Raw genomic sequence first — 14,550 nt, 5'->3', positions numbered from 1 at the left:
TGATTTGCATTGCACTTATATTAAGCTGTACTACTGTATCTCGCACTCTTTCTAGTGTGCAGGGATTAACATGTGTCCGCTGACTTCTCAGTGTTAATGTGCCTGCACCTTTTGAAAGCACATAAATACATGGGAACAGCATCCTTGTGGTCAGTCCAGGGTGTGAAAAGTAAGGACCTGCTGTGATGTAATGAAAATTACTCCTTCTTTCAGCACCCTTTGGCAGGAACCCATAGAGGGTTCCAGTATGTGGACTCTCTTTCAAGGACCCTATTGCACTAAAAATATGGACTGAACCACAGGGCAGGGCACCAGGGGCACACAGCCAGAATTTCATTTATTATTGCATAGCCAGAGAAGTTTTGTATTATTTCTGTAGAAGATGGACTATGTTACTGGAATGTTTGTGATGTGGAGGAATATGTGAAGTAAAATTGTTATTTAGCAACAAGACAATTACCTGGTCTGTACTGTATACAAGTGGTGTATCCATGGTGTATCCTACAGAACTGGGAATGATGTTATATTTATAATCTGTGTGGTTATGTGAGTGTTCAGGGGACCTTTCTGTGGATTCTTTATGGTTCAGAGATGTGTAACAAATATACAGAGAAATAGCAGAAAGTCTGCGGAAAAGAGTGCCACATAGCGAAGATGTGACATTAAACTGGTGGAGAAAAGTGTATATTCTACAATATTTTCTCAAAATGCAGACCTGGACGCTGGTCGTAGTGCAGGTGGACTTGCTCCTTCTGTCAGTGTCTAAAATGGACGGTGATGTCACTGGCTTCTGGTTTCAATTATGTACCTTAGATGTGCGCTATGAGTTACCACCTGCACTGAATCATTACAGCTCACATTTATGGTGTAAGGAGAAGAGAACTACTTAAAAATCTTCTAATGTCCTCAGGTACCCCTAGGGGCAATATGCGAGGTGTGCTCCCCACCACCCTACAGGATCGTGGACAGCAAGAAGGAACATACTAGAAAAGGCTGCATTTCTGGAGTAAGCAATTTTAGTACAGAAGATGAGTGTGTACAACTGTGTAAGATTCAAGGTAAGACTGCTGTCCAGCTTTAACTCCATGGGCAGAAGTTAAGGCTCCATTCACCAGCTGGGCCTGTGACTCTTGAGGCTTCCCAGGGGCACAGGAAATGATTTGAATCCTAACACAGATCAAGCATCAGATAAAAGCATCTAAATGTACCTGTGTACTTCAAGTGATTGTAAAGTCTTTTTTTTTTTTTTAGTTAAAAATAACAAACATGGTATACTTTCCTACCCTGTGCAGGGGTCTTGCACAGAGCAGCCCGGATCCTCCTCTTCTCGGGTCCCTCGTCGGTGCTCCTGACCCCTCCCTCCTGTTGAGTGCCCCCACAGCAAGAAGCTTGCTATGGGGCATCCGAGCTGAGTCACAGCTCTCTGTGTCCATTCAGACACAGAGCCGCAGCGCAGCCTGCCCTGCCCCTTTTCTCTGCTCATTGGCTGACTGACTTTGATTGACAGCAGCAGGAGCCAATGGTGCCGCGCTGTTGTCTCAGTCAATAAGGAGGGGAGCCCTGGGCACCCGAGACAATCCTACAACATCACTGGATAGAGATGGGGGGTTTAGGTAAGTATTAGGGGGACTGAGAGGGGCTGCTGCACACAGAAGGTTTTTTTATCTTAATGCATAGAATGCATTAAGATAAAAAACTTTCTGCCTTTACAACCACTTTCAGTACTGATGTACCTTAGACATGTCAGATTTACTTTAAAGACCAAATTAATTTTTGGTTGAAATTATCTGAATACATTCCAGGTACACCAAAACTAAAGGAGTGCAAAATATTACAGTGTCTATGAGTGGAGGAGGTGGAAAGGGCATAGATGGGCACTCTTGATAAGAGCCTGTGGCAGCCTGCAGAACCAGAGGATCACGGGATTACAGTGGCAGGGGTGTGTGGGGGTGTGTGCTTGGAAAATCCAAAATTTTGGGTCATCACCAGAACAGAAATAGAGAGGAAATCTTCCCATACGGGCACAAGTTCTGGTGCATCGATGAAACCAAACGGGTTCCCTCGCTTTGGAGGGATTTCCTCTCACTATTTTTGCTGTTGAAGTGAAGGGAATATTCCCCAGTATGACACAGATGGTAAAAAAAACAACATATGTGTTTATTTCCTCTTCTTATAACAAACCTTTTACCAACCTCTACACTTTAACTAGTAATCCTTGAACAAAAAATGTAAGCATAATGTGACCATTAATTTACTTTCTAACAATAAATTAATTTACCAATTTAAACTGTGTACTTATCTTATGGGCACCAAAATATAACAGTCATGTGCCAAGATCTTACAGCAAAATCATTTGGCTGCTCTTTGGCCATTAATTATAGCTTAGCAAGGAATACATTATAGCTTGGAACTGTAGATACTCATCCTGCAAGCAGGTCTTTATGCTGACTACTAAAGCCCTATACACACGATATGAAAATCGGAAGTAAATTCTGCTGATTTTCGGATCATTAGTATGGTGCTTTTGACAGCCGATTCAGATTTTTCGTACGACACAAGCTGGATGTGCAGACTATAAAAATTTTTGTCGTACGTGAACACAACGTCCGATTTTCGGATAATTAGTGCGGTTTTTGTCCGGAAAAAATCGTAAGAGCAAGACTACACATGCTAAGAATACATACAAAACTATTCAACACATGACATCACTTCCAAAGTTGAATTCTGTCATACGAGAGTTTTCATATGGGGAGCAACCTCATCACTTTCGACATGAGACTAGCATGTAACCAAAAACGGACGAACAGTCGTCTGAAAATCTGATAGTGTGTACGAGGTTTAACAGTAGTCTCATTAAATACGTATCTTCATAGTTACTGGTGCAGGTCCTACATTGAGAGGTTGTTCTAGGAATTCTACCCAGAGCGTTTGTCTGAGTAAACCAGTCCACTGGCTTCTGAAAGGTTCCAGCAACTTAGTATAACACTGGAAAGCCTTTGTTTTTAAAACTGCAATGTTCTCAGGGCATATTAGTGGTCTCTTTGTAATCCCTATATACTCATTAAAGTAATAGTCTGTCTGTAGTAATGTTAACCTGTGATAGGCTTGGTTAATAACTGACCACTCTTTTTTTGAGGAGGAAAGAGCTTATTGAGAACATTAAATCTGCCACAAATCCCCCCCAAAATAATCAAGTTATTATGTAGCTTCTACAGCCTGCTGTGATGAGAGAGATGTGTTATGGTTAGATGGCACTTTATTTTATTAAGTTAGATCGAGGGAGAGACTAATTAAATCCCTGCTTCTTGGTGTCATTTAAGAAAGTATTTAGACAGTGACATCTAAGGTCTATGCAATACATCAGCTGAAGACATAAATAACAAGTCAATTTTGTACGACTACACAGTCGGAGAGTTGATTATCCTAAGAAAACAGAGAGCTGGCAACTTTATCTAGCTACTTTAACTTTCTAATTGATTAACCGCTGACTGCTGCTTCATTGACCTTCACGGTGATTTGTTGTATTGCCTGCTATCTAATTCCTTTGGAGCAATGTGACCTATCTTTATGTGAACATGTAAAATATCATGGTTTGAATATTAGATTGGCCTGTTTATTCTACAAAACCATATTATCTTTTATTAGTGTTCTTTTTTCATTTGCTATTTTTATTTCATATTTTTTGTTTATTTTACACGTTTTTATATGCTGAAACCAAGTTGAATTCGAAACAATGTTGCTGTGTTTTTTATTTGGATGTACAGGTTATTAAAGCTGAGACCATTTCAAAATACAGTAAAACCTTAGATTGCGAGCATAATTCGTTCTGGGAAAAATGCTTGTAATCCAAAGCGCTTGTATATCAAAGTGAATTTCCCCATAAGAAATAATGGAAACTCAGTTGATTCATTCCACAACCATTTATTCATAAGTCCTTCAGTTTATAGTCCATATAAAAAAGATTATAACAATGTGAAAGGTTGTGTAACCATAAAATGTCCATCCACAAATGGCAGCCAAATGGATTCAAAATATAACAAATCAATAATTGCGCTAATACAAAAAAACATAAAAACGTGCAAGGAATAGCTGCCAGCATGTAACAATGTGGTAGACAATGCGGAAACAGAGATTATATGAAACACATGCAGCGCTAAAAAATGTGCTTCTACATCTTAAACGTGTATATGTGATAAGTGCTGAATTACAAAACTTATGGCAAATAAGTAAAAAATATGGTGAGATTAAACAAATAGACACATAAAAGAAAAAAGTCCATAAATGTGTAGTGAATCCTATATAGGTCCACGGGAACTGGGGGTTCGTGGGGTATGCGGTGTCAGACCCACGCATGGAATAGGAACTGAAGCAAGCTCTGTGTGCAGGGGAGACACTTTGCATCCAAATCTTCCAAAAATCCAAATCAACACAGCAAACAATAGAAATAGATACCCTTACCAGAGGGGATGGACACAGTCACCGTACGGTGGAGTGTCATACGGGCTTGTGGGATCCAACGATCCCAGGGATGTCTGGTTGAAGAGATCTTATCGGGGAGTCTCATCCGGGACGACAGTCGCTATTTGGTGGTATGTAGATCCACAGCCAATCACTGTGTCTCTCTCAGATGGAACGTCAGTTAGAGACTGAGGCTCAGCGAGGTCCCCATGGTGGAAGGAGGGAAGAACAAAAAATCTCCACATAGGGCATGAATCCGTAAAAAAAGCTTTTATTGAAAAGCTAAAAAGTGCTCAGTGGCACAATACAATAGATAAAATGTGATCACAAAAAGGAGGAAACAAAATAAAATCACGTGGTATCAGAGCATCTCTAGGATATAGCAACCCGACATGTTTCGGACCATCGTCCTTCTACTGGTGCGTAGAAGGACGATGGTCCGAAACATGTAGTATACCTTTTTACAGTTACCTATCTTAGAATGTGATCTCCTCACCAGTATGCTAGTTAGAGGTCCATGGAGCCCAAACTTTTTTATATTTCCACTTACAGCCTCTGCTTAAATATGTAATCCTATACATGGGTAATGCAGCTTTGATCAGTGCCTTCCAGGAGGAGATGGAGGGGGGTCTGGTAGAATCCATTTGAGAATGATTTCTTTTTTTGCATAAAAAAATAGGTATGCAATTAATAGTTTTAAATTATGTGGTCTTTGTTCGTCATCGTGAACTCCCAGTAATGCCAACAGGTGACATTGGGAGTGCCAGTCGCAGTCTGGATTTAACTTCCCCAAAGACCTTCCTCCAGTAAGTGGAAATGACAGGACAGTCCCAGAACATGTGGAAGAAGGTTCCTATATGTGCTTTACATCTGGGACACACGGGGTCTTTGTCTGGGTACATCCTGTGAAGTCTTTGGGACGTATAATATATCCTATGCAAAAATTTTACCTGTATTAACTTATCTCTAGAGGAGATAACTAATTTGGGGCCATATTCCAGGCAGTCCTCCCATCCCTCCCTATCTAGTGAGGGTATGTCACTGTGCCATGTCTCCCATAAATGTTCTATCTTGGGGGACTCATTGCCAAATAACGCACCATACAGAGTAGAAAGAGGCTTGGTTAGATCTCCTGGAGCCAATAGTTCCTCTATAGGATCAGCTTTGAGTGTGATCGGCCGGGGGAATTGGGCTTTAGTGGCATGTTTAAGCTGTAGGTATCTGAATGCCATCCAGGTTAATATGGTTACATTTAATGACATTAAATTTAGCAACTCACATGGATGATGATTAAAACAGGCACATCTAAGTATGCATGCATCTGGGGTAAAGCTGTCCACATAGATTATCCTACGCACCACCTGCTCTCACCACTGTCAGTCTGCAATCGTGATTGGGAAGACTACCCTGCAGTAGAGCGATGTGAAAGCGAGGCTTGAAGTGCTCATCGAGTGCAGCGTGGAAGGGATGACATCGGTGGCAATGCTGAGGATGGTCTATGTGGACAGCTTTGCCCCAGATGCCTGCATACTTAGATGTGCCTATTTTAATAATCAACCATGTGAGTTGTTAAATGTTGTACCTTCATTAAATGTAACCATATTGCTACACTTAGAGGCGCCTCTCTTCTCTTTTATACTCAGTTGTGACATGACGCTACTTGTATATAAAGACACCACTTGTATATCAAGTCAAAATGTATTTAAAAATTTTGCTTGTCTTGTAAAATGCTCTCAAACTAAGGTTTTCCTGTATAGGAAAAAATTGCATTGACGAGCCTTTACCTCTCCCATATGTGACGCAGTCCATTAAAATACTTATTTTATGTAAAATGAGTAACCACCAATGTAGCATACAGCATACTGTAAAACAATATTTGCCAAAAACTGGATGCTATCATCATGTGTAATGTGAGAATGCCACATCACAGGCCCTATAGAGTGATGACATACAAAGTTTCTTGGCCTCAGGTACAAGCTTGTTGGTCATTTAAGCTGGCCATACACTATTAGATTTATGAATGAACAAGTGTACGGATATTTGTACAAAAATTCTCATCAGTACATTTGATGGTCACCTTTCATTGCTCACATAATTTGTAATCTGTGTTGCCATTTTACTTACACATTTCTCCAGAATACTTCATTGCATCTTACATTATAAGTAATCTTTATTACTTATCTAAATTACAAACATGTCTAAAGTGTATTATGTGCATAGTATACTGTTTGTTCTAAATGGTTATATCGATCCACTAGTAAAGAGTTCAATAAAAAATAGTTTTGCATTATCTGTTTTTCTTGTTCAATAGAGTTTAATTAAGCCAGGAGTATTGATGTCTGTTATTATATCTAATGTTTTTGGGTTTCTACCAACATGTTCCAACCTTAAAAAAGTAGTCTTCTTTGTTTACCATTGAAAGGGTTAAAGTATAGGAATTCCAAAACATAAAAGGCCTGAAGACAGGATGTAAAGAATGTTAGTTGTTCTATTTACTCAAATCCTCAAAAAATATATGGTCAAAGTGTATGGAAAGAGGTCAGCACCAAACAAAAAACATAATGTACCGACATCCCTAAGAAAATGGTGAAGAAAGAATTTGTTGAAAATGGGACTTTAAAGGTACTTCATATATAAAGGAAAACAATAACTTTAATAAAAGTATAAAGTTTATTCAAAAGAGTACATTTGAGACACAATAAAAATATACAAATCCAGTTACATTCATGGTCCTGGGTATGCACACCTATCTAAACCCTGACCTAATGAGAGAACTGGAGTTATATGTACATAGTTCCTGCGTCCTTAAGTTTCGACATGTTTCTCCAAGACGCCTTCATCAGGAAAAGAACAAAGGCATTCAGGTACTAAATATTAAAACCAATGAATTGTACAGAACCTTAGGTGTATAAAAAGAGAACAATCAAAAATGAATTAACATATCACAATGCACAGAGAAAATTTTATTTACACAATGTAACATTGTAGATGCATGATTCATGTCAAAAAAAAAAAAGGGAGGGGGGGAAGAGGACCCCCACACTCCCAAGCCCCACCCCCACCACCCACACACAGCCCGGAACCCTATCCCCGTACCTTAATGGGTCCCGGAGTGAGCACAGCTGGGGGAGGAGGACCAAAAACCCCTGCTGCCTGGACCCCAAACTGATCCCTATGGTGTCAGACTTCCCGTAGGGGGGGATGTAGTTTTCAATTAGGTCAAGCAGGTAGGAAGTGCAGCAGTGTCTGCAAAGAATTATATATCAAAGTAAAGATAAAAAAAAAAAAAACAGCTTAAGGGTGGGGGAAGCATTGGTCCACAGCCAACTGTATATGCACCGTATTCGCCACACTTTCATATCTCTCTAAAAATAATAATGTACACTCCCGGAGCTCACGCGGACAGGGCAACCATTGGTGGCATTGATGAGTTCACTCCGTGTGGTTAACTTAGCGTCATCTACACAATCTAGTAAGACATATCGTCTATCAGACATTATCCTATACAAGAGTCACCAAACCCCATCTCATAGTATCCGGAAGTATATACAGGCAAAAACGCCTCCTCACCTCAAATTGACTGATTTTTGAACTAATCCCGTCCTTCACAAGCACATAAGCTGAAAAGAGCATAGGGTTGGTAGAGAGACACACAGCCAAAATGTCCAAAGGCAAAAATGGCTGAAAGCGATCTCTGCAACATGAGAAGTATAATTAAATTAGTATAAAGTCCCTCAGACTTCAATATAGGAACACAAGCAATCCCAGTACCAAAATGGGGTAGTTACCTTACGGAACCCCGCCGTGTAGTGTCATGAGCTCCCGGGCTGTGTCATGATGCATCTGCATAGTCTATGGTTTAAATATCCCCCCTGTGGTGCCAAAGCTGGCGTGTGACATCACGCCGCAATGATGCCCCGCGGACGCAAAAAGGGAGGTGCTAGCAGCACAGACTAACACCAGGAAACCGGAAATGATAAACACATCCGGTTTTCATCTGACAGGGCATATATACAAACCCTGCAGACAATGCGGGACAGATAAACTGTCCTGCAGATGTAAGATACGGCCTGGACGCCGTGAGAGACAGAGCACCGCAGGGCGGGCATGCGTCGGGACAGCATCACCCATAAGGGTACAATGCTACTCCCAATGCACACCCTTGGGCGTCCGTATGGGAGTCAAATGACAGGGACAGAACAGGACCTGGCATATGGACTTCTTATTATTATTTGTTGTATTCACTTCATCCGGTCGTCAGACTTGCGGTGTTTGTGACTACATTGTATCACTATTTTTTTGTTTCTCTATGCGCTACATTTTTTCTATAGAGTTTATATTGCTGTTTGTCACACTGTATGTAGCTGCTTCTTTTCACCAGTTAGTGTGGTGTTTTTTTGCTATTTTCACTTTGGTAATTTGACCTTTGTTTACAGAACAGGACCCAGATGAGGCAGCGGTGTGTCAAAAAAAAACAACAAAAAACAAACAAAAAAAACCCCACTCTCAAAATGACAGCCAAATCAAATAAACCATGCATGTACATCACACTTATTAATACTCATTTAATATGGACAAATAATCAACATGTATATACAATTATATCACATATGATATTTAGTTTAAATTTCATTTGCTGTCCAGCAGGCAGCCGGCAACACCATCTCATGGGCAGCAGCTAAGCCTGAGGCAAGGCGCACACACACGGGACCACCAGAAGACCCGAAGGAATGGGATAAAAGAAAATCATAAATGACGGATTCACAATCTGTGGTCAGCAGGGCACAAGGTGCAGAGATGGTTACTTCCAGACACGGACCCGAGGGGGTACCATTCATAAGAAAGGTTTAAAACTGATCCCCTCGGTCAGGCCTGGAAAACGAGCGGCCTGTAACGTGTAGATCCATCTGGTCTCCAACTGGAGAAGCTTGTTATCAGTGTCCTCCCCACGTTCATGTTGGGATAGATGTTTGAGGCTGAAAAAGCCAATAGACTTAAGGCTGTAATTGTGATATAATACCACATGGCGGCCATTTTGTGTTTAGAGATCAGGGATACATGATCCCTGATTCTACAAAACAGTGGGCGCTTCGTTTTCCCCTAGTAAATCGATCCACAACAGCATTTTATTAAATATACAGAGCCAACTGACTGACAATTGGTTCTGTATTTTGGAGTCCATGTGTTCCTGTTATGGAACTCAATGCTTCTTTCTGCAATAATGAATCAACAAAAATTGCATTTGCCACATGGATAAGTTCCTGGGGACTTGCTTTTAACCATGTTTGTACTACTGTGATGACTCGTGACCAGAGTGTCTCTAAGTGAATGAGATCTCCTGTAGGTAATCTCTGAATGAGGTTTAATAAATTTACAAACTTTTTGATCAGCGGTCAGTAAATACCAATATTTATTATAGATGTTACATATCTAAGCATGTTGTCGACTGTATTTAGTAATAATACGCGTAGATGTAGAGGATTTTTCTTGCCTAGGTTTATACAGAAGTCTATGTCCATTAAGATTTTTTACTCGATTAAACGCCTTCCTTAGGCATGTGCTGCTATAGCCTCTAATTAAAAGGCGATCGTGTAGAGAGTTAGCTTCCCTTTGAAAATCTGCATCTTGTGTGCAGTTACATTTAAGTCTTAAGAATTGACTATGCAGTATACTCTTGATCAATTTTTAGGGATGTGAGCTGCTAGCGTGTCGCAATCTATTTCCCGCAGATGGTTTCCTAAACAGGGTAGAACAAATCATCCCTGTGTCATCTATAAAGATTTTTACATCCAAAAAGGTTATTCAAATGTATATGTGAATTTTAAATTATATGTATTTACTTGTAGGTTTTTTTAGGAATTTTTGCAAATTCTCTTTTGATCCTGCCCACACCATGAATACATCATCAATATAACGATGCCAAGAGATAATCTGACCAATATCTATTGACCCTGACTCATCAGAAAAAAGATCCCGTTCCCACCCCCCCAGGTTCAGGTTTGCATAGGAGGGGGCACACTTGGCCCCCATAGCAACACCCTGCACCTGGAGGCAGTGGGAACCTTTGAATACAAAAACATTGTGTGTTAAGATAAATTCCAACGGCTCAATAACAAACTCTTTATATTTCCATGAGTCAAGGTCACGTTCACATAAAAAGTCCTGCACAACTCCAACCCCTCTAACATGTGGAATTGAGTTATACAGGGCCTCTATGTCAATTGCAACCAACCAAGATCCCTCAGGTAAATGTACCCCATCCAAAGTTTTTAATAATTTGATGGCATCTTTAACGTAAGAAAATAGCCCCTTCAACCAATTGGCTGATCTTTTCATTTAATGATCCACAGCCTGAAATAATGGTGCGACCAGGGGGGTTTACTAAACTTTTGTGCACCCTGGGCAGTGCATAGAAAGTTGGAGTGGTACAGTTGGGGGTGTCAAGAAATTTAAAGGTATTTGTGTCTATAGTACCCCTATGGTATGCCTTGGTCAAGATATCACTATACTGTTTGATGTAGTAGTCAACATGCGCTCTTGGGATTAGTCTATACCAACTGGTATTATGGTTTATGTCAAAGCACATACTCTCATATTGCTCTACATCCATTATGACAAGGTTGCCACCATTGTCTGATGGTTTAATTACAATATTTTTGTTAGAACTTAAATGGCACAGTGCTTTTTTCAGATCTTTAGACATATTGGATGGAGGTCCCGTTTGCCAGTTGGTGGATTCAATTTCCTTGGTGACCTGAATCACAAAGGCCCATATATTAGAGTTGGCCTGCAGTACAGGGAAAGATCTTGACTTCGGCTTATACGTTTTGGGTGCACCAATGATGACATCAGAAGAGAGGCCAAAAGAAAGAAAAGGGAGGATCAATTTCCGATCTTTAAGTTGAGTGGTACTTGTGGACAAGGGGTTGAACATCCAACCCTCCTCTTCTGGATTGCTTTCGTCCCACAAGTCCATCAAATCCTGCAAGGCTCTAAGGTCTTCAAAAGTTACACCTTCCATATTTGAGATACTAGAGCCCAAATCCTGGGTGGTGTTGGATTCTTTGTCATACAGATCTTTAAACATAAGACGTCTGCCAAATAAATGCAAATCTTTAATTAGCTCAAATTTGTCCGCATTCTCATCCGGGCAAAATGTCAAGCCGAGTTGTAACAGATCAGATTCCTCTTTTGACAATGGGTAGGATGACAAATTCAGGATGTCAAATTTCTCCCAGTTCTCACTGCAAGTGGAACCGGGGCATTTTATTTTAAAGACTGACTAGTTGTTTTCATAGGGGTAGGTGCAGTGAGTGAAGAATGCCTTGAATCTACAATATTGGTATTAAAAATAGGTGCAATCTGTGAGTCGGCAGAAGAACCTGAAGCAAGTGAGCGTTGTTCCACAGCCTGCTGGGACAGAGGTCCCGCAAGCGTTGAAGTGGTGCTAATGTGTTTTTTTTTTTTGACACACTGCTGCCTCATCTGGGTCCTGTTCTGTCCCTGTCATTTGACTCCCGTACGGATGCCCAAGGGTGTGCATTGGGTGTAGCATTGTACCCTTATGGGTGATGCTGTCCAGACGCATGCCCGCCCTGCAGTGCTCTGTCTCTCACAGCATCCAGGCCATATCTTACATCTGCAGGACAGTTTCTCTGTCCCGCACTGTCTGCAGGGTTTGTATTTCCGCCCTGTCAGATGAAAACCGGATGTGTTTATCATTTCCGGTTTCCTGGTGTTAGTCTGTGCTACCAGCACCTCCCTTTTTGCCTTTTTCCGCGGGGCGTCATTGCGGCGTGACATCACGCGCTGGCTTTGGCGCCACGGGGGATATTTAAACCATAGACTATGCAGATGCATCTCGACACAGCCCGGGAGCTCATGACACTACACGGCGGGGTTCCGTAAGGTAACTGGGTACTGGGATTGCTTGTGTTCCTATAGTCTGAGGGACTTTATACTAATTTAGTTATACTTCTCATGTTGCAGAGATCACTTTCAGCCATTTTTGCCTTTGGACATTTAGGCAGTGTGTCTCTCTACCACCCCTATCCTCTTTTCAGTTTATGTGCTTGTGAATGACAGGATTAGTTCAAGAATCAGTCATTTTGAGGTCAGGAGGCGTTTTTCCCTATATATACTTCTGGATACTATGAGATGGGGTTTGGTGACTCTTGTATAGGATAATGTCGGATAGACTTTTATATGTCTTACTAGATTGTGTAGATGATGCTAAGTTAACCACACGGAGTGGACTCATCAATGCCGCCAATGGTTGCCCTGTTTGCATGAGCTCCGGGCGTGTACATTATTATTTTTAGAGAGATATGAAAGTGTGGTGAGTATGGTGCATATACAGTTGGCTGTGTAAGTCTGACACCTTAGAGATCAGTTTGGGATCCAGGCAGCGGGGGTTTTTGGTCCTCCTCCCCCAGCTATGCTCACTCCGGGACCCATTAAGGTATGGGTATAGGGTTCTGGGCTGTGTGTGGGTGGTGGGGGTGGGGCTTGGGAGTGTGGGGGTCCTCTTCCCCCTCCCTTTTTTTTTTCTTACATGAATCATGCATCTACAATGTTACATTGTGTAAATAAAATTTTCTCTGTGCATTGTGATATGTTAATTCATTTTTGATTGTTCTCTTTTTATACACCTAAGGTTCTGTACAATTCATTGGTTTTAATATTTAGTACCTGAATGCCTTTTTCCTTTTCCTGATGAAGCCGTCTTGGTGAAACATGTCGAAACTTTAGGACACAGGAACTATGTATATATAAATCCAGTTCTCTCATTAGGTCAGGGTTGAGATAGGTGTGCATACCCAGGACCATGAATGTAACTGTAGTTGTATATTTTTATTGTGTTTCAAATGTACTCTTTTGAATAAATGATTTATACTTTTATTAAATTTATTGTTTTCCTTTACATATGAAGTACCTTTAAAGTCCCATTTTGAACAAATTCTTTCTTCCTCAAAAAATATATGTAGATATGTTTTGAGAGGCTTAAGATGCCCTACACTTGGGCTTATACGTTTGGCAACCTCCCAGAGCAAAGGTGGAAATAACTGACTTTGTGACTAGACTATGCAGCCTTGAGAGCAGACCAGTGGCGGCTGGTGCTGTATATTTTGGGGGGCGACAAACAAGACACTTGTCGCCACTCCCCCTCCCCGGTCCGTCCATCTGTTGCTCGTCTGTCCCCCCACTAGCCCCATCTAGCAGCTTCGGCTCCTTCTTGTGTCTTTTCCTCCTCTATGGCGGCGGCTTCGCCCTCGGCGGCTTCCCCCCTCCTTCCCTCGGCGGCCAATATGATTGCTTCTTGCTAATTGGGTCGAGGCACTTCCTGATTGGCTGGGAGGAGAAGCAGGAAGACAATAGCGAATATTAATTTGCTATTGTCACACAACTGGGTGGGCTCAGGGCACAGTGCTCTGCGCCCTGAGCCCACCCTTTTTTGAAGCCCATTATAGCCTCTGTCTCTAAATCACATGTTTCTAAAAAAAAAAAAAACCACATTGGAATCCATGCGCCAGGCACCCTGCATGTAGATTAGGGGCCGGACGCATGGATTGGGGGGGCATGCCCCTGCGCCCCTAATGGACGCGCCACCACTGGAGCAGACCTACATGTCCAGACTATTTTTTTACCAGGTTGTTAAGGATTAGTGTTGATAGGTTTTTCTTACCAAATTAAGAAACAAAGACATTTCTTGTTAGGATTAATATTTCTTTCAAAGAAATGTTTGCATGACACTGTCATTGCTCTGTACTGAGAACATGACAATACTAAAAAAAAAAACGTATATCTGTGGCAAGTTGGGGCGGAGATCTTCCTGCAAGAGCTATAACTTATCAGCTCTAGCCATTATATTGTTGGCATTTTATGCAGTCTGTTGTGGCCCTTCTGCTCTTTCTTTTTAAATGTGTAGGAGTCAGGTAAGGCCAAAGTGTTATTTATAGTTGTATCATCCTACTAGTGATGGAGGTGGATACTAGAAATGAGGTAGTATTTTTTCCACCTGATCTATCCTATCCAAGTATTGTTTAGTTTTGTTACAGCTGGTCAGTTCTATGTCACTTTGGCTTGTGAAAG

The 14,550-nt window shown here is 41.2% G+C and overlaps 1 protein-coding gene across 1 annotated transcript in view; it reads right to left on the bottom strand.

The window, feature by feature from the left end:
- LOC141103141 (uncharacterized) overlaps positions 1 to 13,196 on the bottom strand; it is a 36,558-nt gene extending 23,362 nt beyond the window's left edge. The window contains exons 1-2 of the mRNA XM_073592464.1: positions 13,150 to 13,196; positions 10,968 to 11,702 (exon numbers count right to left, since the gene is read on the bottom strand). Of these exons, the coding sequence (XP_073448565.1) occupies positions 10,968 to 11,702; positions 13,150 to 13,196 (782 nt within the window). The remainder of the gene's footprint in view (positions 1 to 10,967; positions 11,703 to 13,149) is intronic.
- Positions 13,197 to 14,550: the final 1,354 nt, after the last annotated feature.

This window comes from Aquarana catesbeiana, linkage group LG01 (assembly GCF_042186555.1).
Source record: "Aquarana catesbeiana isolate 2022-GZ linkage group LG01, ASM4218655v1, whole genome shotgun sequence".
NCBI classification, from domain to species: Eukaryota; Metazoa; Chordata; class Amphibia; order Anura; family Ranidae; genus Aquarana; species Aquarana catesbeiana.
The sequence above is the reverse complement of the archived record's forward strand: the minus strand, read 5'-3'. Positions and strand labels throughout refer to the sequence as shown.